This window comes from Rhinolophus hipposideros (genome assembly GCF_964194185.1).
Source record: "Rhinolophus hipposideros genome assembly, chromosome: 12".
In the NCBI taxonomy this organism is placed as follows: Eukaryota; Metazoa; Chordata; class Mammalia; order Chiroptera; family Rhinolophidae; genus Rhinolophus; species Rhinolophus hipposideros.
Genome location: NC_138058.1, coordinates 66687808 through 66715486, shown reverse-complemented (window position 1 = coordinate 66715486; position 27679 = coordinate 66687808). Strand labels below are relative to the sequence as shown.

Below are 27679 nucleotides of genomic sequence, written 5' to 3'. Positions count from 1 at the left end.
CGCCCGCGCCTGCGCGGTTCGCAGTTTTCGCGCCACTGTGGTCTGAAGGAGGGGCCGGAAGTGCCCCTGGGCGGCCGGGGTAAGTGGGTAGAAGTGTCGGGCAAGGCCGCGGCAGGACGCAGGGTGCGGCGGGGCGGTGTTGATTTGCCTAAATGAGAGGAAGATGAATCGGAGCCCCACGCAACAGCTCTACGCATGCGTAAAACGGGCAGGCTGGAAGCCCAGCCGAGCGCGCGGCCCGAACGGTCACTTCCCGGAAGAGGCGGGGCCGTGTGCGAGAAGGCGCTACATTTGAAGTGCTTCCTGGAGTTTTCCGGGTCGGGGTGCTAAGCCCCAAACGCTAGTCTGAGAAAGGGACGAGAAAGTTTTCCCTTTTTCTTTTTTACTTTCTTTTAAAAAAAACTTTTTTGGGTAAGAAAACCTTCAGAAACTTGGAGGTTCTGAGTTAGGGTTCCCGCCAAACTGCTGAACGACGGAGAGGCGTCTTCCAAAACCAAAGGGCAAGGGCTGTCCGGGTAAGTCCCGCGGAACCTGGAGAGGCGGCACCGGCCGGCCTGCCACTGGCTTCCGTGACCTGCGGGGCAGGGACGAGCTCTGCGTGCGCGTCGCCCCGCCGTCCCCGGCCGGCTTCCCGGGCCTGGCGCCTTTCCCGCCGCTGCGCGCTCCCGCGGGGAGGACTCAGTCTGCCCGCCGCTCCCGCTCGGCCGGGTCCGCCGAGGCCGCTGCGCCCGGCGTGGCCGTCCCCCGCGCGCGTCGTGGCGCAGACTCCCGCGCTGTGCGAGGCCGTCCCGCGCGAGCCTTCCTGGTCCCCGCAGGGTCTGGTCCCCGCAGGGTCTGGTCCCCGCAGGGTCTGGTCCCCGCAGGGTCTGGTCCCCGCAGGGTCTGGTCCCCGCAGGGTCTGGTCCCCGCAGGGTGTGCCTCCTCTTCGGCGTGAACGTCCTGGTCCGAGGACGCGTCCGTGACGGCGATTCCGTGAGGGCGCCGTCTGTGTTTGCGGCCGCCTTACGCCGCGCCAGCCCTCGGCTGTGAACCGCCTTCACACGTGTCGGGACTGACGGGGAGCGAGCGAGCGCCGGTGAAGCTTAGGTTCCTTGGCCTCGCTCCGCGCGGCCCTCTCCGCCCGGCTGCAACCTGCCGCTAGTGGCTTCTCGCGACTCTCACGGGACACGCTGTCCGCCTGTCCGCACGGGGCAAAGGGGCGTTCACCGTTACCCCCGCCACCCCCGGGGACACGGGGGTCACACGCCTGGTCTCCGGTGATGACATTTCTTCCACCGAACTCACCCCTTCCTTTCTAAAGCTAAGCCAACATACATTGTATTCCTATTGTGGCTCTTCTTTGATACAATAAGTATGACAAAGTACAGAACAACGTCTGGCCTAAGGGGTCCTTGTTGGTAAACGGGGAAATGCTGGGAGGTTTCTTCTTAGATCCCACTTCCTTCAGGAAGCCTTCCTTGATCGCTGCAGCCAAGGTACCTCTTTTTCTACATACGCTAGTTCACTCTCCTTGCCTACGTGCCTGTACTTGTCACATTGTTATAATTCTCTCTTTTATCTTTACTTTCCCTCAACTAAGTTTCTTAAGTGCAGCGCTTGATCTTTCATTGTGGTATCGCCAGCACCTAGAAGAATTTCTGGTAAATGGAAGGCATTTAATAAATATTTATTAATAACAAGGCAGTTAAGCCTGGGTTTTATTATACTTCAGAGTTTAATTTCATATGAAAATAAAACTGATGAAATAATGAAAAACAGCATTAATTACTGAAGTAATATGGGAATTCCCACATAGTACAATTCTGTATGGAAGTAAACTTTACACTATTTACTAGTCTTTATATGAAAATACAGTCATCTAAATGGGAATAAGGTAATTTAAAGTATTTCCCACGTTATTGTTAAAGTAAGTTTTGTTTCTAATGTTTTTGCTTAAAGCATTTGGAAAACTTGGTTTGATAAAATGTGTATTTTTGCATAAATCAAACCACTGACCCCTTTTTATGTTCTTTAATTTGATTCATTAGTGAAATTAGCAAGGTTTTGTGCTTTTCTCACCTCATTCCGTTTTATAATTAACCAATAAAACCTTATTAGTTTTTAAGGAAGTTTAGGAACATAAATTGATTTATGGGCACCATATGGTTACATCAAAGGATTTGTTTTTGTTTTAACCTGAAGTGGATTTTTAAGTCCTTTCTTTAAACTAGAAATTTATGTTTCTTCTATCAAGCAATAATATCCAAAATGGAGTGATTGGGTTTTTTGGGTGTTTTTTTTAGTGCCAAGCTACCAAAATTGGTCATAAGATTCAAAGGATATCTGGATTAATACCTATCATTTTGAAGATCTGTTAAATACCTTCCTAGGTTTCCTTTCCCAAGTCCAGCATTCTCTCTAAACTAAATAAACTGAAGCCACTAGTAAGTTACACAGTTATTTGTTATGAGTTATTCTGACTTGATTCACATAAGTATTCCTGTGTCACAGTAATTCTTAATTGTGAATGTTAGTAGACTATTTTTATATGTAATATACATTGAGTGCATGATCATACTGATGTCAATAAAATTATTACGTTATAAAAGATGAGTAGAGACTAACCACATCTCACACCACAAAAATTTCAAATTTCATCCTACTAAAAATTTAAAAGCAAAACAATTATACAGAGTTTTGGATGAGTTTGATATGTACAGCATTTTTAAATTTTATTTAATACTGAGCTATTTTCCTGTAACCTCATCAGGTTGATCATGACCTCATGCAAGAACCATCTGTTCTGTCTTTGTGTGTAGTTGTACTTGAGTATCTTAAAAGCTGTTGCATTCTGTCCCTTTTTAGAACTTTGCATGCTTTTACAGTCTTACACTTTCTACTTAATATCACTTCAGAGGAACGGCTGGTACAAAGAAAGTGACAAAGAAAGAAAAATAGATTATGGAAATGAGACATTTTGTCTTACTTCTGCATTCTTAAAATAAGTTATGGTGTTATTTTTCATAAAATATACATTTTACATAATTTGATCCTTTCAGAACTCTTGAGGTATTCTTTTAAACATTATTTTGCTTTTGTGAGTAATTTTCATAAGGAACATGAGTGGTTTTTAAAAGGAACTTAAATAACTTAGGTTGTAGATATACTGAAGATACTCCTAAAATAGTATTTTAAAAGAATGTATTACGTTTAAAAAACTTATGTTATTTTACTTGTTTTTATTTTTGCATTTTACAACTGGTTATAAGATAGCACCGTATATGAAGAAGTAAATCAGCTTGTGACAAACAGAGGTTTTGTCACCTTTAAGGAAATTCACTATCCATTACCAGAGAGGTGATGATTTTAATGTTTTAGGGTTTTAAACAACATCACTCTGGCTTCTATGGGGAGAATGATGGTGTGGGGTGGAACACAGTAAAAAGTAGAAGCAGAAGGCCAGTCATATGGCGACTGTTACAGTCATATATAGGTAACACGAGGAGAGTATCGTTAGAAATGGAGATTTAGTACAGATTTTGGAGATAGCGGACTTGATGAGTAAGTTGCTGTTGGAGAGCAAAACAAAGAAAAGAATAAGAAATGACTAGGTTTTGGGCCCAAGCACCCGGATATTTGGGAAGGACTAAGGGTAAAACAGTTTAGAGGAGAGCGTTTGAAATCAAGAATTAGATGCATTTTATGCATCCATGTGAAGATAAAGTAGGGATTAGATGTTCTAGTCAAGAGCTTAGAGGAGTTATCAGAGGTTGTGAGATAAATAATATTAGGGAGAATAAAAGAAAGTTCCTTCACTGTAGAGTCTTCAAAGGGGACTCAGCAATAATGTCCTTTCCAGTGTAAACTGCCTCTCAGTCACTCTAAATATATTTCCGTCTTTCTGCGCACTTTCCAATTCCCATCCCTACCCTCAACCCAATATTTAACAACATTAAATATTGTTGTTTGGCATAGTTTTAATCTGTTATTTTTTGGTTAAAAGTAGTGAAGGCTATAAAAAGTCTTGCAGTGATTCAAGGAGTTCTAATAGAAATTCATTAATAGTAAGTTGTTAAGAGAAAAAGTATTCTTTGGGGCATATCTGAGAGAGGCTAGCTCCTATTGTCCTATTGTCCCGTTGATTCCCATCCTTCACAGAAAACAGTGGGAAAAAAGCTTATTTCACAATAGCAATCCTTCCATGGTTGTGAAGAAACATAGCGGAGCATTACTACTTTATAGGAGTGTGCTTAGGGAGCCCAAAAGAGACTCTAAACTTTTTCAAATCCATTTCAGTAGATATGTGTGGACTAGGTTAAGATGCCAAAGTGATTTAAGAGGCTTTGAGATAGATTTAAAAATATGGTGACCGGGATTGGCAATGAAAGAAACATTTATCTAGAAATGTCACGTAACTAAGGAAACGTGGAGAGAGAACACTATCTCAAATTTTACTTTCTGGGAACGAACAGATAATTCTGTTACTGACTCCTTTTCTTTTTGCTTACATTGTTTGTACCATTTGTGTTTAAGTAGCTGTTGTTACAGCTTTGTAGTCTTTTGCTCATATTACAATAAAAGAATAGCCAAAATCGATGTCCTAGGTTGACATCACTGATAATCTGTTGGACTACCAGTTCTAGTTCTGTAAGGTAACCGTGAATGCTCATTCTTCAAACCAGGGTTATTTAAGACAAAAGAAGCTAGAGTAATACGAATTAAGTGTTAAGTGTAATGATCATGTTATAGTAAGGATATTATTTATGGGCCTGGATAAAAGCCCTCTTTATCTTACTTAAGGGACCTTAACGCATTAATAAAGTCAATTCTGGGTTTATATTTTTCTAGGCATGCCCCACTGAATAATATATTATTATACATAAAAATCTTTACAAGGTGATCCTTTACAAAATGATCCTAATGTGCTTCAAGTACTTAGAGAACTAAGGTTTGTAAAATTAAGAGTCTACCTCATTAGTGTTTCTCTTCTTTGTTTCTTTCCACAACCCTCAGAAGGAATACCGTCTACATCACAGTCCTATATATAAATGTGTGTTTATGTGTGCCATCATAAACAATACTGCACTACATTATGATCGTCATTTTTTTCTATTCATTTACATTACAGTCAATTTATGTAATCAAGCATTAGCGATATGAGAGGAAGGATTGAACTTAGAGCTGGAAGAGCCAGAGAAAAGATGCTCCTGGCCTAAGACCCCATGATGAGGTTCTAGGCATTCTAAAGAAAACCAGCACGTGTGAATCTCTTTATTTCTTGAAAAGCCATACTGAATTCATATTTGATATTCAGGTATACATAAATTTGCAGAAGATTGCATTTTAATTTGGCCCAACAACTGTATCCATATTTGGTTACTTATTATTTAGGCAGGAAGTAAGCCGTGTAAAGATTTTTATTTTCCCAACACTTTACAAATAGGGTCAGATTTTTAAAACTTTTTTTAATTAGAAAATAATACATTTTTATGGTTATTTAAAACAATAAACAGCACAAAGGAATACATTTTGAAGAGTAATTCTTCTCATCCCTCACCTTCAACCATCCTTAATATGTAACCTACTTTGTACATATTTTTAGTTTTAAAACTTAAAGACTTTTTTTTATCAGTGCATATAAATCTATCCCATTTTTACTGGCTGCATTACCTATTCCTTTGTATGAACATACCATAATTTACTTAAAGTTATGACTTTTATTGATGGACATTTGGTTCTTCTTAGTGTCTGTGATAAACTGTGCTACAATAAATATCTTTGTATATAAATCTTCCCAAACCTAAGAGCATGTCTTAAAATATATTCCTAGGAGAGATATTGCTAAATCAGAAGATACCAGCATTTAAAATTTTGACAGTCATGATCACATTTAAATGAAATAAGATCAGTTATAATAATGTTCCTCCAGAGAGAGGACGTACATTAATTTCCTTCAATACTAATTCACTCCAGTATCCAGTTTGAGTCACAAACAAAATGAAAGCAAAACTATTAACAAGAACTTTACTCCAAAACTTAAATATTTTTAAAAATTTTGTGTGTTCTGATGGTTAATAATTTAAGTCTTGTTTCCCTTCATAATAATGCCTTAGAAAATATATGCGTCCCCACTCGTTTTCCAGAATTAACTGCAACTTTTTACATGAACAAAGAGAGAAAATCTTAACTCTAAATTTATGCTACAATGCCCATTCAACCAGTGGGGCTTCTTGATGTGAAGTAGACAATATGAGCCACTGAACTACTATTAACTACCTACTGCTTTCTCTGTGTTTAAATCTGTATATGAGGTGTGATCAAAAGGCAGGGATCCTCAATATGGGAAACAGCATATTGAACCTTAGTAACTGTTTGTGACAAGTTTCACCTTGTTCAGTGGGGTCAGTTGGGTGTGAGCTACGGTTGAGAGAAGGTGTTTTTTAAAGTGTGCCCTAAATCGTGCATCATGAACAAGGCATTCACATGATATTTTGTTTCAAACTGCAAAAAAGTGCTAAAGAAACGAAATGTAAAATTAGTTTATGGTGATGTTGTGGTGCCCATGAAGACTGTTCACAAGCAGTTCAAGCTATTTCATAATGGTTGTGAATCGGTTTAAGAGGAGAGATCAGGGTGTCCTTCAACATCAAAAACCCAAGAGAATGTTGAAAGAGTAAGCGAAATGATTCAGTCAAACAGGAGACTAACTATTAGGGAAATTTCTGAGGATTTGAACATGAGGCTAGTGAGTGCGAAATTCGTTCCACAGGGTTTGACTATCAGACAAAAGCAACAGTGTTTGTCAATTTTGTTGGAGTTGCATGATTGAACCACTTCCAGCTTTTTAGGACATGTCATCACGGGAAATGAAACTTGGGTCTATGGTTATGATCCTGAGACCAAGCATCAGAGTTCTCAGTGGAAATCATCCAGTACTCATCGTGCGAAAAAAGCCGTCAATCAAGATACAACATCAAGGTGATGTTACTTGTAGTTGTGTTTTTTGACCTTGATGGAATGATACAAGCTGAGCTTGTATCCAGGAACACTATGGTGACTATTGTAAGGGCTTATTAAAGTATTTAAGAAACAATATAGAAAACGACCTGAGAAATGAGCAAACAGTTTCTTCCTCCATCATGACAATGCTCTGTGTCACACATCGTTTCTGGCACTTCAATTTCTGTCAAATAAAAACATTATGGGTGTCCTCATCCACCTTATTCACCGGATCTGGCACCATGTGACTTTTGGCCCTTTCCCAAAGTCAAAATGACCATGAAAGTTAAAAATGTTTTGAATCGATTCAGGACATCGAGGCAGCCACAACAGTGCTACTGAAGACACTCACGAAAGAGGACTTCCAGAATTGCTTCAGAAATTGGCAAGAACAATGGGATAAGTGTGTTTGAAGCGAAGGGAGTATTTTGAGGGGGATTAATGGCAGTGTGTCTTTTATTGTAGTAATTTTTTAAACACTATATTTTTTTATCATACCACATATAGGTAATTTAAACATTTTTATTTCTTTTAAAAGATTTTTTTATTTTTCCATAACGAACATGTGTGACCTTGCAATTAAAAAGCCAGTCAATGCTCTTTTTAAAAACATTATTCTGTATTCCTCCAATTCTGCATTTTCTGTCTTCATGAGTTTTCCTTCATTAACCTCTTATTTTTCTCTTTGGTTTGTTTGCTTCTTTGCATGCTTCCTTGCTTTTGTTTTTCTGTTGTTGTTGTTGCTACTGTTTTGTATTTCCTGATTACGATAGAGACTATTCCTATTCCCTCCTTAGGCATGTAAATAAAGGAGTGAGTTCTCAAGAAAGTATACATGATTTACAGCATCCCTGTTTTTCTACCCATCTCACATTTGTTAGCTCTTGTTATTAGCTAGAACAACTAATTATCACCATTTTGGGGGGGGGTTGGGGATAATTTTTTTCTTTTCTAAATTTCATACAATATTAAGGTAACCATGTGGAAATTTTTATTCTTGGCCACTGCTAAAGAGGACATAGAAAACAACAGGAAAGAATGAGGAGGGACAAGGGGAACCATTGATATTTGAGCTACATTACATTTAAAAATAACTTTATTTTTCAGTACTGCAGAGAAACCCATATTTGGTCGTATGAGTGGATTTTAAGGACAAATTTAAAACACTGCAATCTGCAAATAATTTTTAATTCATTAGCTGCCTCAGTATTTTTGTAGTCAGTAAGTCATTTACCACCATTTTTAATGTTTCAGATGTTCTTGATTCAATAGTTCTGAATTATCCCAAACCAGCTCATAATATAGTTTTTGAATTCCTGTTCTAAGCTTCTGTGTCTTTTAACAGTTTTTGAAAGTGTGTTTCAAATAACAGCAGATAATAACCAGAATGGGAGTGAGTGACTTGTGGCAAATTTTGGAGCCTGTTAAGCAACACATCCACTTGCATAGTCTTAGTGGGAAAACTATTGCCGTGGATCTGAGTCTCTGGGTCTGTGAAGCACAGACAGTCAAAAAAATGATTGGAACAGTCATGAAGCCCCACCTCAGGTATAGTAAAAGTTCTTAGAATATAAATGTATGATTGAATAAGCAGTGATGTCTTGGTTTTGTTTTCACTTTCTTTTGTTTTACATTTTGAGATTTTAAAATATATTAACATATCTAGACCTGCCATCTCTATATTGATGGCTCAAATTCGTGCCTCTTACCTTTTGAGTTCCAGACTCACATATCTAGTTGCCTGTTTAACATATCCCCTTGGATGCTTCAGTGACCATTGGCCAGAAATATGGGAGCCATTCTCTCCCTATTTTACCCAGCTCCATGTCCAATCCATCAGGAAGTCCTGCCAGTTCTATTTGCAAAATATACTTTGTATTCATAAACCTCTCTCGATGTCCAGAGGGTTCTCCTCAGTGAATGCCAGCATCAGCTTTCTTTACTGCTGAAATAACATCTTCACCAACTCCCTCCCTCGTCTCTCAGTCTCCTCCAACTCCAGACCATTTTCCACATAGCAAGTGGAATAATCATACATCTCCCTTGCTTAAGAACATTCGTTACTTTCTCAGGCCAGTGAAAGTAAAATCGTAATAAAATGTTATTGCTTATAGCCCTTTAGATACTAGTCTAGTGTTCTTGCCATTATGTCATACTGTTATGTTGACTTTTATTATCATTATATGATGATTAATATATTACTACTTTTTAAATTTCAGGAACTTATTTTTTCGTATCTCATACTTAACACTAATGGATGTAAAACTAGTATTCGTTATGGAAGGGGAGCCCCCAAAGCTGAAAGCTGAAGTCATAAGCAAAAGGAATCAGATTCGATATGGGCCTTCTGAAAAAACATGGTCCCAGAAAACAGGAAGATCACATTTTAAATCAGTCTTAAGAGAGGTAAGCATTCAGATCTGATTTAATAATTCTGGTGATGTGTTAGAACATTTTATTCTGATAAAGATTGTTACACAATCATCTGTAATACTCACTGACCTTATTGTATGTAAACGGCCAGTGCATAGAGAAGAGAGTTTATATTGAAGTAAAACTGACCTAAGTTCAAGTTCTGGCTTTGGCATTTTGACACTCTCAGGTGTTGGGCAAGATTTTTAATTTGTACCTGCCTCATTTCCTACTCCGTGAAATGAGGCTAGTAATACTTTGCAGGAATGTGGTAAAAATTAAAGAAAATATCTAAACATCTAGTGACCAAAGCAACGAGTACATAGTAGGGACTTGATACATGCTGCCTTTTGTGACATCTTTTAGCACTTAAAGAATTCCCAGAATAGAGAGAGATATCATTAATTCATACTTCACTCATTCAGGATTGATGCTAGTTCATATATTGAATACATATTTGGCTTTCCTTTGAGCTTTGTAATTTTTAAAAGTACTTATTGTTATATTTTAATATATTTATATATTATAAAATGTTATATATTTTTATAAAAGTTAAGAGACATCCATAAAGAAATACAATGTTATTAAAACGATAGGAAGCTACTATTTCTTAGACATTTTATTTTGTCTCTTTTCAAATGTATATATGTATATTTTAAAACTTGCCATAAAAGTGCATAAATAATTTTTATTTTGGACTTTGCACTTAATGTATCTTATCCATATTTCCCTTTTGCCACATTCTATTCTAATTCGTAACTTGTAATGGTTGTGCAACAAATGTGAAGCTATAAAATCATTCCCCATAATTGTATGTATTACTTACTTTTCAGCTCTTCTCTATTACATGTGGAATTATGGTAAACATTTTTTGTGTACATAGCTTTTTCTTGTGATTTGGGATTTTTAAGATGAAATTGCCCAAAGTAGGATGGATAGACCAAAGAAAGTAATTGGCAAGATTTTGTAGCTCTTGCCAATTACTACTCACTAGTAAAGGTCTGAAATAAACAATTTCAGTTTTTCTTTTCACCCACAAGAATATTGGGTGATAAGAGGTTTATCTTTGTATTATTTAGTATCCTAAATCAAAGATATTTCTTTGTTTATGTAATACATAAAAATGCTTATAATACATAGTATTTAATATATATTTGCCCCTTTAATGGTGAGGTTAAACATTTAATCTAGTTTTAGCCCCTCATGGATGGTGGCCATCATTTCTTTGCCCCATTTATCTCTTGAGGTTTTGATTTTTTCTTTTGTTCAAGTTCTTTACATATTAAGGTTATAAACTTTTAGTCATATCTGCTTTTAATTCATATCCCTGTTTTTCTTTTTAATTTTGGTTAAAATTTTCATTTCTTTTAAAAGGCATTGTATAAATAATCATTTTCTCTTGAAATTCTGTTTTTTATTGTTAGGTGATTTTTTAGAAAATAGTTTTCAATTAGTGAGTCTTCCACCTTATCAGTAGTTGAAGAAAATATCTGTACTGGATTCTAATTATTTGTTGTATAATCAGTTCCTAGAAATAAACATGGTCCACATACTTATGGCATTAAATAGCCACTACAAAGCAAAAAGATGTCCATCTCTTTTTGAGAAAATTGCTTCATTCCTATTTCTTTCTTATAGTAATCGGGGTTTTCTTAAGTGTTTTGTTCAGCGTTACCTGCCCATTATTAATTTTCGTATTTCTATACCCTCACTTACTAGGTCCTACTTTGTCCTAATCCACTACAAACTTAGGTATAAGCATGAAAAGCTCAGATAAGTCTTCCTCCAGTACCACCTCCACCCTGTATGATGGAGACGTAGGGTAGGGAAATTTACAACCAGCCTCAGCACAAATTTTGTGCTGGTTTTTGAAAAGAGTTAGAATGACAAATGGCACAGGAATCTGAGATAACTTTCAGACTGTTGTTTATTATGAAAGGCTACTTCTTATTTGAGGAAGGTCAAAGCAACTATGGTGTTGCAATGCCTGTAACAAAACTACCTCCCTAAAGTCAGCCAGTCAAAGTCCTGAAAAGTACCTTTTGTTGACATAGTAATTTGTCTTTTTGAACCTTGTCCACCTTGGGCAACATCTGGCAGAGACTCATATAACATCGCATGCAAGCAGTTAGTTTAAAGCAAAAGAGATATTTATTCCATCAGTCTCTAGAAACTACAAGTAGTCTCTTTTCCTAACCCTACCCAGTATTCTTCAATGATAGAATATGAGAATGACAAAAAGAATGTGCTAGGCTGTGAGACTAAACTTGAAGCTGCTCAGCTGGATTAAATTCATAACCCAGAAAAACTCACAGAGGATTATTTATGCATCAGCAGATTGACAGGAATGTTCTGCACAAATATTTGACTTTCTAGGAACACATCAATAACTGACTGACTTCTACGTGCTGTCCCGCAATCTGAGAGTTTGCTTTTACAGAAGAGATAGGAGAAAAAGAAGTGAACTTTAAGGCTTCAAGCTAAAATTGTATAATTGCATCTTCTGTGGAAGACTTATTAGGTTGATCATCACGTGAGAAGAATTTTTGTTGTTTTACAGATGTAAATCTTAATGTGATGAATTATTAATCATTTAAAGATAATTTCCAGAATCTTGAGGTACCTACCATTCAGCAAAACAATGAAAATTGAATATTCATTATTTTTTAAAGTAACTTTTAAATTAATTTCTAATTGAATATGTATTTCTTCTTAATTGACATTAAAAATGTTTAACTTTTCATTACAGAAAATTTTAAAATAACACAAAAGTAACTCATTCTCCATTTTAAACAATTATTAACTCTTGGCTAATCTTGTTTTCCTATCCCTCAACTCCCCTGCTCCCATGGTATCTTGCAATAAATACCAGATATAAAGTTGTTTCATTCTTAATAGTTCAGTACCTTTGTCTAAAAGATAAGGAGTCGTAAGAAATAAAGGAAAACATAGCCATAGTAAAAATTTTATTATAACACCTAAAAGTCTAGCAATCATTCTTTAATGCCATAAAGTAATCAGTGTTCAAGTTTCCAATTGCTTCTTAGATATCACAATTTGTAAAATACCTAAATAGTGACTATTAATATTTGTAACATAGAAATAAGTTAAATGCTGACAAAATCAGCAATAAAAATGTTCTTGCATCTACTTTTTCTTTTCAGTGTCTCAAACTGCTGGAATGCTTAGGAATTCCCTGGGTCCAAGCTGCTGGGGAAGCTGAAGCCATGTGTGCGTACCTCAATGCCAGTGGTTATGTGGATGGCTGCCTCACCAATGATGGAGACGCTTTCCTTTATGGGGCCCAGACAGTTTATAGGAACTTCACTATGAATACCAAGGTATTTTTTTCCTTTTCTGTCAGCATTTGTTTTACAAACCACTTCATTTAAAGGGATTATTAAAGAATTAAATGAAATAATGCATTTAAGTGCTTACCATAAAGCCTGGCACATAGCAATGGCTAAATAAAATGGTTACTATAATTTAAAATTATAAAGTCTGTTAAATTAAAAAAAATGTATATCATTGCCACATAGTTCATTCTCTTTGAAATGCTCATTTCTCTCCTAAGTTCTTGACTTGTTTCACATGGTTTAATTCTAAATCAGTTTCAACAATGTATTATAAAATCGCTTATGGAATATATTGGTTTGACCCAGAATGTCTACTTTTAGTAATTTATCTTCAAAAACACTTCCAAATATACAAGGAAAGATATGTACAAGAATATTAATTGCAGCATTGTTAGTAATTACAAAAATTTGGCCGATAACCCAAATGTCCATTGATAGAGAATGGTTGAATACAGACATGGTTCTCAGCTGGGGCGGTACTGCTAGGGGGCATTTCGGGCCTTTCAAGGTTGGGCAAGAGGGAGACTACAGACGTTTGGTGGACTGGAGCCAGGGAAGCTGAATCTCTTGCCAGACAATTCTGTTATCTCTCCAAAAATGCTGATAGTGTCCCCATTGAGAAATACTGCCTCAGAGTGAGAAATACTGCCTAATGTGAGAGTGAGCTGTCATTTAAAAAGTATGCGTTATTAACATTAAAGATATCCAGATATGTTAGTGGCCAAAAAATGTTGCAAAATACTACTTTTATACAATCTTCCTTAAAAATATAGTAAACAAGACAAAGAAAGAAAGAAACAAAAACCCATAGACACAGAAAACAGTTTAGTGGTTACTAGAAGGTAAAAGGGGAGAGGGGTAGTAAAAGAGGATTAAAGGGGTCGATGTATATGGTGATTGAAGGAGAACTGACTCTGGTTGCTGAGCACACCATATGATATATAGATGATGGATTATAGAATTGTATACTTGACACCTATGTAATTTTACTAACCATTATCATCACAATACATTTAATTTAAAATATGTATATATAGTTAATAATAATTTGTACATGTGTATTAAAGAAAGTTTTTTTTGGAAGAATATGCACCATACTGTTAATAACAGTTAACTTTAGATAATGTAATTACAGGGAATATTTACTTTCAGTAATATACATTTTATAGTATTTCATTTTGCAAGATGAAAATTTACTTTTGTAGATACCAAATAACAATAAAGAGGAAAAAATTGAATACTATAATTTATTTTTAAGCCATTTTTAAAACTATGACTTTATTTCCAGATATTAAAGTGTTAGATTCTATGAAAATTCTGGTGATCAGGATAATTTTCCTATTTAAACTTTTAGGAATAAACATTTAGAGATAAATTTGACAAATTATGTTGCGTAATGTTGTTTAATGTATAAATATTTACTTTTTGAAGATTAAATTAAATCCGTACCTTCTTTTAGGACCCACACGTTGACTGTTACACAATGTCGTCTATCAGAAGTAAACTAGGTCTGGACAGAGATGCTCTGGTGGGACTAGCAATACTACTAGGCTGCGATTATCTTCCAAAGGTACCCTGAAATCGTCGTTATCTGCTTACTAGTCCTAGTGTGTCTTTTTTGATACCTTACATGCTGCATAAATAGGAATATAATGCGGTTATATGATTAACAGTCTAATTTAGAATATAATTTTTGGCACAATAAACTATTCAGTAACTAAAATAATCAGCATTTCAAATGGCATTGAAAAGCTGGCTCATTGTGACACTGAATGTTATAAAGGAGAATAGAAAGAATAACAACTAGAACCACAGCTTGAATCTCAGTAAACCATTACTTTAGACTAGATTAAGAGATTCACATTCAAATTCAACTAACCTTTTAAAGAAATATAGGGCTTACTCTTTTCTTCTATCATGCCAGTATTAGTTTCTATCACTGTTTTGTCTGTTTCTGGTTTTCTTCCGGCTTTCCCACTGTGCACATGCTCAGTGTTATTATTACTGTTGCTAGGCTACATGACTATTGAGATAAGCCATTCATCCTTCCATGCCTCTTAGCATCCCATTCTCTTTTGTTATAAAAACCTTTTATTTATATCTTAAGATATACTACATAGTATACTGTAACAAACAGGTGTACTAGATGAGTGATGAAGTAAGAATTATGAGGATAACCCCATTCTTAAATGCTGTATTTAAAAATATAAAATGACTTGTAGCTCTTACCATGTGGTCCCATCATTATGTCTCTACTAATCATCTCTGTATCCTTACTAAATCCCTCATTATCCTATAATACTGTGTACTCTATCCCCAAGAGACATCTAGAGAAGGAGGACATAGAATTATTTTTCCCCAGAGCTTAGAAGAGAGGAAAAACTAGCAGGATAGTAAAATTATTAACCCTAATTTCTAATTTAGTCATTGGTGACCAGATAGAGAAATCAACATCTTTTTAACTAGTAAATAAAGGAAGCACGAGGGAAAGACTTTTAAATAACACAAAAAATTATTTTATTTCAGTTGTCATTCTGCAGTAGAATATTCCTATTTCCCATATGTATTTATGAAGACTAGAAACAGCCCAATGTTGGATGTGAGAAAAGATTTGCAAACTTGAACTCATAGAAAGCAACCTTAGTTACAGTGGAGTTACATTGTACATTAGTCTTAGCTATTTTGACCTTTTGTATGCTTTGTAACCAAAACTGCCATCTATTTATATTATTTACTTAAAGATTTTTGAGACTACATACTAACATGATTTGCTTTCCAGAAATTTAAGATGCAGCTAAATGCTGATACAAGAAGAGTGGTGTATAACTGGTAGGCCAAAGACATAGGCTTGTGGACTGTGTCTGTGCTACCATTTTATTAATAGTAGCAGGATCCTTGTAATTTGGGAACAGGATTAAGGTTAGAGAGGAGGACCCTTTGCCAGCAGGCACTCAGTATGCTTGGGGAGTAGCTATTTACTAACTAGTTTGGAAGTATTTTAACATAGCAATGTTTCGTGCACGTCTTTTCCTCTCCTTGCTTAGAGTTACCTCATTCTTTCAGCTGCACAATCTTATTTAATGGCCTTACTATACTTTATTTATTCATTACCTAGTGACTAACATTCGAATTTCTTTTCCCACTTTCTAAAAGGGAGTCCCTGGCGTTGGAAAAGAGCAAGCATTAAAACTTTTACAGATTTTAAAAGGGCAAAGTTTACTACAGAGGTAACTAAAAATTACATTTTCTTGTGACATTAGACTATTATTCTTGTTGAGCTTAATAGTGAATATTACAAAAAGTATTATGCTTTCCAAAAAGGAGTTTGTGTTTTTAAACTGATTTATATTTTTATTTGAAATCACTTATTTTTATTTATTTTGAATTTTTCCAAAGAAAGGATGAAAATATATATAACATATATATATAATTAACACATATGTATATCCGAAGACATACTGTATTTTTTCAATGTTATTAGATCATTGCAAACACAAGTAATAAGATGTCAAATGAGTTTATTTATAACCATGGGCATGTGTCACAGGCTATTTTAGACTATTTTACCATTTTACTATTTTAATGTTAAGATAACATAACAGTAAAATAATTTTACGTTTAAAATTATTTTTGATATGAAACCTTTAATGTTGAATTTATTTTTTATAAATGAAATGCCTGATGTTACAAATATTTAATAGTAACATTTTATCAAAATGTTTACTTGACTGCCCTTTCATCTATAATTTAATACATTTAATAATACGTTAAGTCTAATTAATTCAAACCATAAATTAAGGATTTGAGACAAGATACAGAATATATTGAAATTTACAAACTGCTATTTAGTTTTGAAAGCATGTGAATTATATTTACTTGATGAAAGCAGTGTTTTGCAAAAATTAATATTAACGATGACAAAGTGTAGAGTGAATAAAGAAAAGAAAGGAACTACCGTGTTTCCCCGAAAATAAGACCTAGCCAAACAACCAGCTCTAATGAGTCTTTTGGAGCAAAAATTAATATAAGACCCGGTCTTATTTTAATATAATATAAGACTGAGTATAATCTAATATAATACAATACAATACAATACAATATAATATAGTACCGCATCTTATGTAATATAATATAACACTGGGTCTTATATTAATTTTTGCTCCAAAAGGTTCATTAGAGCTGATGGTCTGGCTAGGTCTTATTTTTGGGGAAACACAGTAGGATACTGGAAGACTTAAAACGTTCTTGGTCTCCAGTAGGTTTGAGATGGTGAGCACATAAAAGGAAACAATAATTGTAGAAATCAAGAAGACATGACCATGAAAAAACCGTTCAAGTCACTGTGCTCTTTCCTTTAATGCTTCTATTGCAGCTATAGAGCTATTGATAGATGTAAGACTTTAATAAATCCATTATTGATATCAGTGATTACTATGCCAAAGCAGGAAGAAAGGTATACTTGGGCATGGAGGTGAGTTAAGGAATCACTTGAGAGTTGTGAAAAGTAACATAAAGAAGGAAAAACAAGCAAATGTGGTACTTGGCTAACTACAAACCTGTCTTATTGAAACAGTATCAGCTTGGGGTGGCTGGTTAGCTCACTTGGTTAGAACATGATGCTAATAACACCAAAGTCCTCGGGTTCAATCCTGGCATGGGCCACTGTGGGCTGCGCCCACCTTAAAAAAAAAAAAAAAGGAAAAAAGAAACAGTATTAGCAAATTCGTGTATTTGGCAACATTTTAGTAAATGCTGGTCTTAATATTTGAAAATAATGAAATTACACTTCTTATAATTATCTGTGATTTTAATTTTGACTAATTTAGACTGACTTTCCCCCTATTTTTAATTTTTGAAGCTCTATTTATTATTTATCCAGCAGCCAGCAGCAATTAATGCTAACTTTTAGCACGCTTGTACTTGATCTTTGTAGTACATGAGTTAGAAATTCCAAAAGCTAAATGGTAATTCTTAGTACCAGTTTACTACACAATGAACTGAAGAGATAATTTAGCTTTTAATTAGAACTTTAACTTCTTTAAGTAGAGAAACAATTCAGAACACTTACATCTTACGATAAATACTTAACTATCCTCCTGCTGGTTTTATGTTGACTTGGAACTTTAGCCAAAAGTTAACTTTTTTTTAGTAGATATTTTAGCAGTAGTATACATTTTTCTTAAAATTTTTCATTAAACAGATAATGTCTTTGCTGTTTGCGTAAGAGATTAAGAAAATTATAATTTCAAATTGTCTGGATTTTTTTAAATAGTTCTTACCCAAAAGCTTAATGTTTTACTTAGTTTTATACTTTGACTTTCACCCTTATTTTGATATACAGAAGCGTTCATATACATGATTCTGTTTGTTTTATACTCTGGCACACAGAAAAGAGATAAAAAAACAGACATACAAATCATTCTCCCTATGTGTATGACTAAGTCACTGTTGTTTACAAAAAAAGGCTGAATGAATTTATGAGTACAAACCCATACACACATCCTCTTTCTCTCCCCTTCCTCCTTCCCTTCTCCCCTCCCCTTCTCTCTCTCCTTCTCTCCCTCTTTTTCTCCCTCTCCCCCTCTCTCCCTTGACTCCTCTCTCCTTCTCTCCCTTCCCCCCTCCCTCCCTGTTTCCCTTTCCCCTCTTCAACTCTCCCCCTTCCCCTTTACCCACCTTTGACTCTCTCTCTCCTCCCCTATTGGAATTCTTCTGTCCTTGAGGCCACATTTTAAAATTGAGGGTTTTCCCAGTCTGGGCCAGCAACTTTACCACCAAAGGAAGAATAAGTAGGCAGGTAGAAGGGAACAGAACAGCTTGATATTTGAGAACATGGCATTTTGATGACCTTGTTATTTTTTGTATATATATATTTTTAAACCATCTTCTTTTAAAGGTTTACTCAATGGAATGAAAAATCTTGTTACTCTAATCAACAACCACTAGTTATTAAAAAACTGGCTCATTGTTCTGTGTGTTCCCATCCAGGTAAGCAGATATAGAGAATGATATCTTAGAGTGTTAGTGTTGGATACCCATGTTTTCACCCCTGTTCTTCTAGTACATTTTATATACATATCTTCCCCATTAGACTGGGAATCCTCAGAGTCAGGAATTGTGTCTCATTACATAGTACGTGCTCAATCAATGTTAATTGAATGAAATAATGTGACACAAATGATAAATGTTGGATTAGTGCAGTTTTAAACTATGATACCAAATTATTTAGATATTAAAATTATGTTTTCAATCTAGAAATCCATTTTAAGAAAAAATATACTAGTAAGTCTTAAGGGAAAGTGCAGCTAAATCATTTTTTTTTATATCAGTGATTTGTATTTATATACTTAAATGATTTTTAATTGTCCTATAGGCATTTTTATTGTGTGTGAAGATAATGCATTAAAACTGATTTCTAATACATGTTCATTATTATTAAAAATAGCTTGGTTCCTCTTCATTAGTCTTGGCAGGAAAAAATAAATGATGTCACTGATATGTAGTAGATAAGAAGGGCTTTCACACCCAGGAGAGATTAGGAAATCATGTTAGCTCATCTTTTAAAAGAAATTGTTTTATCTATTTGTCGTAAAATGTTTTCATTAGCATTGTTAAATCATGAAAGAATAAATGTTCTTGTAGATAAGATTCCATTTTGTGGTTTGTTGATACCTTATAAATGATGATTTTAGGTCATATCCATTATGTGTGTCTTCTGTATTCTCAAAACAATGTTGAAGGTAGTCATGCTTTCCTTTTGAAGGGAACTAGGACTGCACACTCATGCCACAGTTATAATTTGTTCATGTTCAAGCATAGTTTAAAAATAGCTGTACAGGTAACTGAGAGCTAGACACTAGCAGAGGTAATTAATTGCTGTATTTTTTAAATATTCTCATTAAAGAAACCATTTCCTGAATTACTCTATTAAGTAAATAATCTTTTTACTACTACTGATTATATCCTACTTTCTTTGTATGTAGCTACCAAATAAACCACAATATTTTCCATTTTATAAATTATAATTCCAAATTATAAATGTATAATTTTAAATTACAAATTAACAGTTTCAGATTGCAGAGTAATTTACAGAAACAAAAAAATAGTATCATGTGAGAGTAATAGCTCAGGATCTGCTTTATCCTAAGAATTACTTAGTGGTTATTACTCTATTCAAACTAAATGTATAGAAACCATTTTATATGCTAGGCACTGTGCTAGGCAGTATTCAATTTTGAGAATTCGGGTAAAGGCACACACACACACACACACACACACACACACACACAAATGTGTATGGAAGATAATTCTAAAAAGCAGTGAAAAATCATACTTCTTTGTATCTCCATAAAGGTTCACCTAAGGATCACGAACATAATGGATGCAAATTATGTCAAACTGACCAATCCTGTGAACCTCATGATTGTGAATCCCGCTGTCCTTGTGAGTGGCACCGTACAGAGTATGATAGGCAGCTGGTTGCCGTGGAGAACAATATCAGGAAGTAAGGGTTTTATTAATGTATTCTTTTCTGGCATGACCTAGTTAGACACCTGTGGTTGAATTATTTCCTTATAATCTTCCCCCATATCTAAATTAGTAACATTTTACAAAATCCTTTTTTTATTCTGTTCAAAAATTAGGCTATCTCAGAAGACAGTTATTTAATAGTGATTCAAAGAGAAGCTTTATGACTGGGATACTATACAAGGACATTGTTCATTAAATGAGATTGGATGAGATGATTTCAGAATCTGATTGTATTAATAACGTGTATATAATTTATTTTCAGAAAAGCTTGCAGTTGTGAGGGATTCCCATTCCATGAGGTAATAACTAATAATTAAAATGTTTATTTCAGAAGCATTACAAAAAGTTTGAAGCCTCAATTTCTATTTTCTTTTCTATTGCTAGGTTATTGAAGAATTCCTTTTGAACAAGGATAAATTGGTCAAGGAAATCAGGTACCAAAGACCTGATTTGTTATTGTTTCAGGTATCTGAAAATAAGTTCTTACTTTACAGTATGAAGTTGGATACTAGGAAAATAAGAAGGGATAATCACTTTGATAGGTCTGAGAGATTTAAAATAGACAGCTATTGACTGCCCAGATATTCTTCAGCATCAATTTCTAGTCTTCATTCCTTTGCCACACAGTAATCATACTTTGTAAACCATAAGACAAATCACAGTTATGCTGTTTCTTAGAAGATACCTTAAATACCATATACAGATATATTGTATTCAGGGATCTGTTGGGGGAGAAGGGCTAACAACCAGAGAATGTCAGGATCAAGTATATTGTTATGAAAGCAGTATAGTGTACCAGGACATTGGAATTTGTAGTCAGTTACCTAAATTTAAAATTGGACAGTCTGCCTCTTACTGTGTGACACCGGGTATGTGTTATCTTCAAAACAGAAATAATATTAGTTATCTCATAATGTCACTGAGGATTAAATTAGATTATTTATATTAACCCCTAATATAATGGCTAGGGAAACAGAGAGGCTCAGTAAATTGTAACTACTTATTGCTCACCCCTCCCAACAAAGTTATAATAATGGCAACCAACATTTATTAAACATTAAAATGTTCACTGCTATTATATTTAACACATTACATGTAATCTCACTTAATCTTTATAACCTGTGAGCTGGGTGTATTTTACAGATGGAAAACCTGAGGCTAAGAGAAGTTAAGTAATTTACTCAACATCTGGGAAATACCATGCTGGCATTTAAACTGAGACCCCCTCGTACTTAATTAGTACGTAATATTGCCTCCTTGTTCTTTCTGGGAATATTTATTGATACTACCTTAACTTGTGTTAATTCTGAACTGAGAGTGCTATTCATCTCCAAGACATAACAAAACCTTGTTTTATTTTTATTGTGTTTATAGAGATTTACTCTTGACAAAATGGAGTGGCCCAATCACTATGCATGTGAGAAATTGTTGGTGCTTTTGACCCACTATGACATGCTAGAAAGAAAGCTTGGTAGAAGGAACTCTAATCAACTACAGCCTATTCGGTATGAATTGTATGAAGAAAGCTCTGTGATTCCATTTGAATATAAGATCTAAAATATTCTTAATATCTTCAGTAGTGGGATATTTGTTTTATAAAGATGAAGAAAAGGTCTACTGGAATAATGAAAGCTTTTTCAGGGCCTGCAGTCAAGAGAACATAGTAAACTCATGCTTTGACACACTTTTGTTTCAAACACGTAGTAATAATAGGTTATTAAAAGAAATAAGTATAAAAAGATATAGCTAGGCTTAATCAGACAACTATCTCAATGGACCAGAAAAGGAACAAAAATGTAAAGTGAGTGGAGGGACTGAAACAGAATTGGTGAATCTCAGTGAAGGGTGTGTGAATAGTCTTTGTATTATTCTTACAACTTTTCTCAAAGTTTGAAGCCTTCCAAAATAAAAAGTATAGAGGAGAGTATCAACAAAAAAAGATAAACTACAAAGAAAAGACAATTGGATAACACACATAATTCATGACAGTTATAGATGCCATTAGATGATGGAGTAATATTTCAAAGCTTTGAGTAATTGACAAGCTAGACATTGTTAAAATATTACTCACTGGATGGTAAGGCATTTTCAGACATAGGAAGACGGAGAGTTTACACACACAGATCCTTATTAAAACCACTGTTAAAGGTTGTACTTCAGCAACAAGAAAACTGAACCCAGAGGGAAGCTGTAGATAACAAGAAACGGTGGTCAACATAAAACTGATAAAACATATTTAGCTAATTTAATAACCTGACTGAAAAAAATGTGGACGTAAATGAATATCTGCAGAGTGCTTGATGATTAATACCGGGGTGCCAAAAAAATGTATATACCTGACTTGTATTCATCTTTTGTTATCAGTATATATTGAGTATTACAATTTTAATACCCTTTTTTCCTTTCTTAAAATGTGTATACCTTTTTTTGGCACCCTCTGTATATGATGATAATCAAATGAAACACCTAAAGTATGCATGTCAACATATAAGGGTAACCACTAAAACATTAGAAATACAGTCTCTCTCTTCCAAACCAATACATAAAATAGGAGAAAAGACCCTACCAAATCAAAAGAATACAGGAAAGAGGAAGGGGGAAGTAGCAAAGGAAAAGCTTGGTAACAGAAAACACAAAATAAGATGTATGAATGAGTCCCACTATGTCAGTAATCAAATAAATGTAAGTGAATTAAACTCATCTATTAAAAGGCATTATATTGGATGAGTAAACAGAATTCAGCAATATTCTGCTGATAGGGCATATGCAAAATAAAACTACACAAATTTTGAAAATGAAGAGATTTAAAAGATTTACCAGGTAAATATTTACTAAAGTGATAGAGCAAAATTAGCAAAAACAAAATAGACCTTAAAACAAAAATAATTATTACGTAAAGGAGGAATACTGAACAATAATGAAAGGAACAATCTACTCATAGGATCTAATAATTATAAGCTCTGTGAACCTAACAATAAAATTGTCTTTTGAATAAGTTAGTCAATTAACTGTGGTATTTCTTACAATATTCTAAAGATATTCTAAAAATAGAATAAAAGTCAATGAAAATTGAACTATTCAATTTGCAAATTGAAAATTTCCAAGTAATTTGTGCATTTGGACCTCATTAGATGAATTTGTTTTTTCAGAATTGTTAAAAACCGGATCAGAAATGGAGTTCACTGCTTTGAGATAGAATGGAAAAAGCCTGGTATGTATTCACTTTAAGGAGAGTTTATAAAATTTAACCATGTATGTTTAGCAAATATTGTGCACATATGTAAAACATATGTGTGTGTGTAAGAAATAAAGAAGAAATCTATCATATGCACCAAAGATTAATTTCATAGTTTAGTTGTGCTATTTAAATAGGTTTTGACTAATAATAAATATGAAAAACTTTTAAGTAATTTTATTTTCATGTCTTAAATTTGCATTTTTGTAATTAATGTTTAAGAAAATAATATGGAAATAATTTTGATTTATATTTCTCAAGAAAATGATGCTACAAATGGTCTGGTCATTGGATTTCCTCATGTAGCTGGGTCTAAAGAAATCAAAGTTGCTGAGGGTCATCTGCGTACTTTTTCTTTCCTTTCTTGACTCAGTCTGCAAATAGTTTCGTTTTCATGGGAATTTATTTAGTTTTCATGGGAATTTATAATTGTCAAATTCCTCTTATTTTGCTACAGACAGAAATACAGTGAACTCTTAGAATTAGCTCCAAAACTGAAGACAAAGAAAGCACCAGATCATTTAAAATGGAAAAGAATCCCAAGTTCATTTATATTTGGCATTGAAATTAGATTGTATGGTTATGTGTGAATGAGAAAGCTGATTTCTCATTGAAGGTTTAAGTTGTAGATTAACTTTGAAGCCTGAAATTAAAGAATTAGATAAACCATTCTAAGCAGTAATAGCAAAATAGAAGCTGAAGAATTTGGAAAACTGTTTAAGAACAGTTCCACTACTGTAGTATATTTTCAGGAAAGAAAATGGCATTAACCTACTTTAGCAGTGCATCTCCTGTGTTTAGAACTGAGAATTATGTGCCCAGTTTCATTTATCTTTGTGGGAACTATCCCTTAAAGGGAGAAAATGGACCCAAGCTAGTTTAACCAAGAAACACTTTAAATTTACCTATGTTCATTTGTTTCTGCTTTAAACTCATCAACTAATATTTTCATTATAGTTTGACTTCTCATGCAGTTTTGCATTCATATAGGATAAATGGAAAAATCTAGTCTTCTACTTATGTATCTTATTGTATTTTCCATATAATCATTTCCATTTTCATTTATCAGCTGCTTGTGAGTCCCCTAAACCTGGGTACATCCTCAAGAGATTGATAACCTCTGAAACAACAATCTGGAAAATAGTATAATAGAAGCCCCTTATCATGGTTTTACTTTCCATAGTTTCAATTACAAGCACCAGTCAACTGCAGTCCAAAAATATTAAATGGAAAATTCCAGAAATAAACAATCATAAGTTTTAAATTCCATGCATTCTGAGTAGCATGATGAAATCTCATGCTTTCCCACTCTGTCTCTCCTGGGATGTGAATCATCTCTTTGTCCAGCAAATCCATGCTGTATATGCAACCCCCCACCCCCATTAGTTAGTAGCCATCTTGGTTATCAGATTCACTGTCACAGTGTCACAGTGCTTGTGTTCAAGTCACCCTGATTTTACTTAACAATGGCCGCAAATTGCAAGAGTAGTGATGCTGGCAATTCAGATATGCCAAAGGAAGGCATAACATGCTTCCTTTAAGTGAAAACGTGAGTAAAGTACAATAAGATACATTGATAGAGACCACATTCACATAACTTTATAGTATATTGTTATAATTGTTCTGTTTTATTATTAATATTATTGTTAATCTCTTACTGTGCCTGACATAAAAATTAAACTTTATCATACATACGTATGTATAGGGAAAATTGTGTAGAGACACCATTAAAGAAAGTTAATATTGAAGTTTTTGGCAACTGTATTCCCATTCTTTATGTGGAATTTTAACACTTATTGTAGTAAATTAAAACCAACTAACCTTATCTAAACAAAGGTTTTTATCCTCTAAGCTGCTCCTACTATCTCTGAAGCAAGAGAATTTAAAGTTCTAATTAAAAACTAATCTCCTTCCAGCTCTTGACAGGCAGAAGAAAATCAATTCTGTACTAGAACAATAAATTATTAGAACAGAGATGTTGTAAAGCAAGATTTGCAGTGAATTATCCATTTGTGGAGTACTTAGTTTACCTGGTAAGCTTAGTTACCTGGAAAAATTATTTTTTTTCAAATCTGTAATTAAGGCTGTTTTACTATATTTTTAATCTTTTAGAACATTATGCTATAGAAGATAAACATGGAGAATTAGTTCTACAAACATTAGAAGAAGAATCATTATTTGAAGCAGCTTATCCTGAGATTGTTGCTATTTACCAAAAACAAAAGTTAGAAATTAAAGGGAAGAAACAAAAAAGTAAGTATCACATTTAATAGTTCTTTATGCCATACACAAATGTTATAGGGAGCTATCTGTTCTATATGAATCTATCTTGTCTAAATTTTGCTGAAAGTTCTATAAAATCAAGAGTCAGGAGAACCCTTACTTCTTTGTCTTGACCTACTTTCTTTAAAGCTCAAAAGCTAAAATTAAACAGCTTTGCTCTGTGTCTGATAAGTTAACCAAATATTAAAAATAATAATTATACTAACCACTTACTGAGCAGCTATTATGTGTAATGTATTTTGGATTGTAAATATATTTTCTTTGTTTTCCAGAGCTTGGTGAGGAAAATAATTTGATTATAACATTGTTTCCACAAGAAAATATTTTGTAATATTTTTTAGTAATTACCGTATTGTAATTACTTATAACACAATTTCCTGGAATGCACTGAGACAAAAATGCAAATATTGCTCATATAGAAGATTTCAGTCTGATCTCTAGTTTATTTATTTACTCAAGTTAAATAAAATTGATTTTAATTATATATATATTTTTTCTTTTCAGGCATGAAAACCAAGTCTAAAGAAAACAATTTGCCAGAAACAGATGACATGACTTTAAAACCCATATGTGAAATCTCTTCTAAGTTAAATTTAGAAATTTTCCGTGATTCTTCATTACCGCAGAAATCTATTTCTGCATCATTGAATAGTTTGCTTTTATCTGAAGATTCTTCCGGTTTGAATACACAAGAACAGTTAATATCTTCTTCAAGACCTTTGGCTCTGCAGCAAATTGAAGCTGTCAATAAGTCTTTGATTTCAGAATCTAGTCAACCCAATACCTCACCCCATAATGTATCTGCGATTGCTGATCTTGACTTGAGCACCATTGACTGGGAAGGTACTTCTTTTAGTAATTCTCCAGCTATTTCAAGGAACACTTTCTCTCACGGTTTCAAATCAGAACTTGAAACACCCATCCCTAATAACTTTAAAATTACCCCAGGACAATTGTCTTGTGAACCAAGATGGTGCACCACAAACATTAATAAAGTGTTGGGTTGCGATCTTCGAAAGACTAACCCTGAAGAGCACCTGCTTTCTGGCCTCACTGACTTACATCTTCAGGATTTGCCTTTAAAGGAGCGAATGCTTAGAAACTCATCGCATCCTCAGGAGAAAGTACAACCAGATTTTGACCTGAACATCTTGTCCCTGCTTACAGTCAAAGAATCTTGTGTTGCTAACAGTAGTTCTGATTGTCCATCACATCTTTCAAAGAGTCTTGTAGGAATTTATTTGCAAAATGAATCTAGAAACGGTCAAGTTCTAAAAGGAGACCAGCCATTTCAAGAAAACTATAAAGTGAATACTTCTATACCTTATTCTGTCAATAATGTGATAGTAGAGGCCTCTAACATTAGAGCTGGACCACCAAATAGCTTTTTAGATCAGAGAAGAAAAGTTGATATGCAGAACACTCAGAAAATTGTAATGAAGAAAAGTGTTTGTCTTGACAGACACTCCTCTGATGAGGAAAGTGTCCCAGTATTTGGGAAAGCTAAGAATGCAACTCAAAAAATAAAGCAGAGTTCTCAGAAGCATAAACCAGCCCAATTCAAGAAAAAGGATGTCAACACATCGAGTAACCCTCAGATACATATTCAAAAACCTGAACAGTACGTCCAGGCTTATAAAACAGCTAGAAATGAAGAAAACTATTTCCCAGATGTAGGGACGGGTTCTCTGGGTTTTCAGCAGTGTCGTAAGGAAAACAACGATGCCTGTTTGGATAGTCCTCTTCCTTTATGGCAGAGATTAAAACTAAGGTTCCAAAATACTTGAAATTAAACTAAAAATATGGAAGTGTAACTATTCTACTACCATCAGCATTACCAGAGGTAGACGGAAGGTGTCCAATTAATCTTTAGCAGAAAAATGTA

General features: G+C 34.5%; 1 protein-coding gene across 2 annotated transcripts; it reads left to right on the top strand.

The window, feature by feature from the left end:
- Nucleotides 1–85: 85 nt before the first annotated feature.
- GEN1 (GEN1 Holliday junction 5' flap endonuclease) lies at nt 86–27679 on the top strand. 2 transcript variants are annotated; one of them, XM_081069236.1, is made up of 14 exons: nt 86–515; nt 8351–8526; nt 9198–9384; nt 12555–12731; nt 14206–14316; nt 15900–15973; nt 18643–18734; nt 20100–20250; nt 20539–20575; nt 20661–20741; nt 21651–21781; nt 23426–23487; nt 25624–25764; nt 26299–27679. In XM_081069236.1, the coding sequence occupies exons 2-14, from the start codon at nt 8366–8368 to the stop codon at nt 27579–27581; spliced, it is 2688 nt and encodes an 895-aa protein (XP_080925362.1). In that variant the 5' UTR covers nt 86–515; nt 8351–8365; the 3' UTR covers nt 27582–27679. The 2 variants fall into 2 exon arrangements, with proteins under 2 accessions (XP_080925362.1, XP_080925361.1); XM_081069235.1 differs by lacking the exon at nt 86–515 and having other exon boundaries at nt 6284–8526.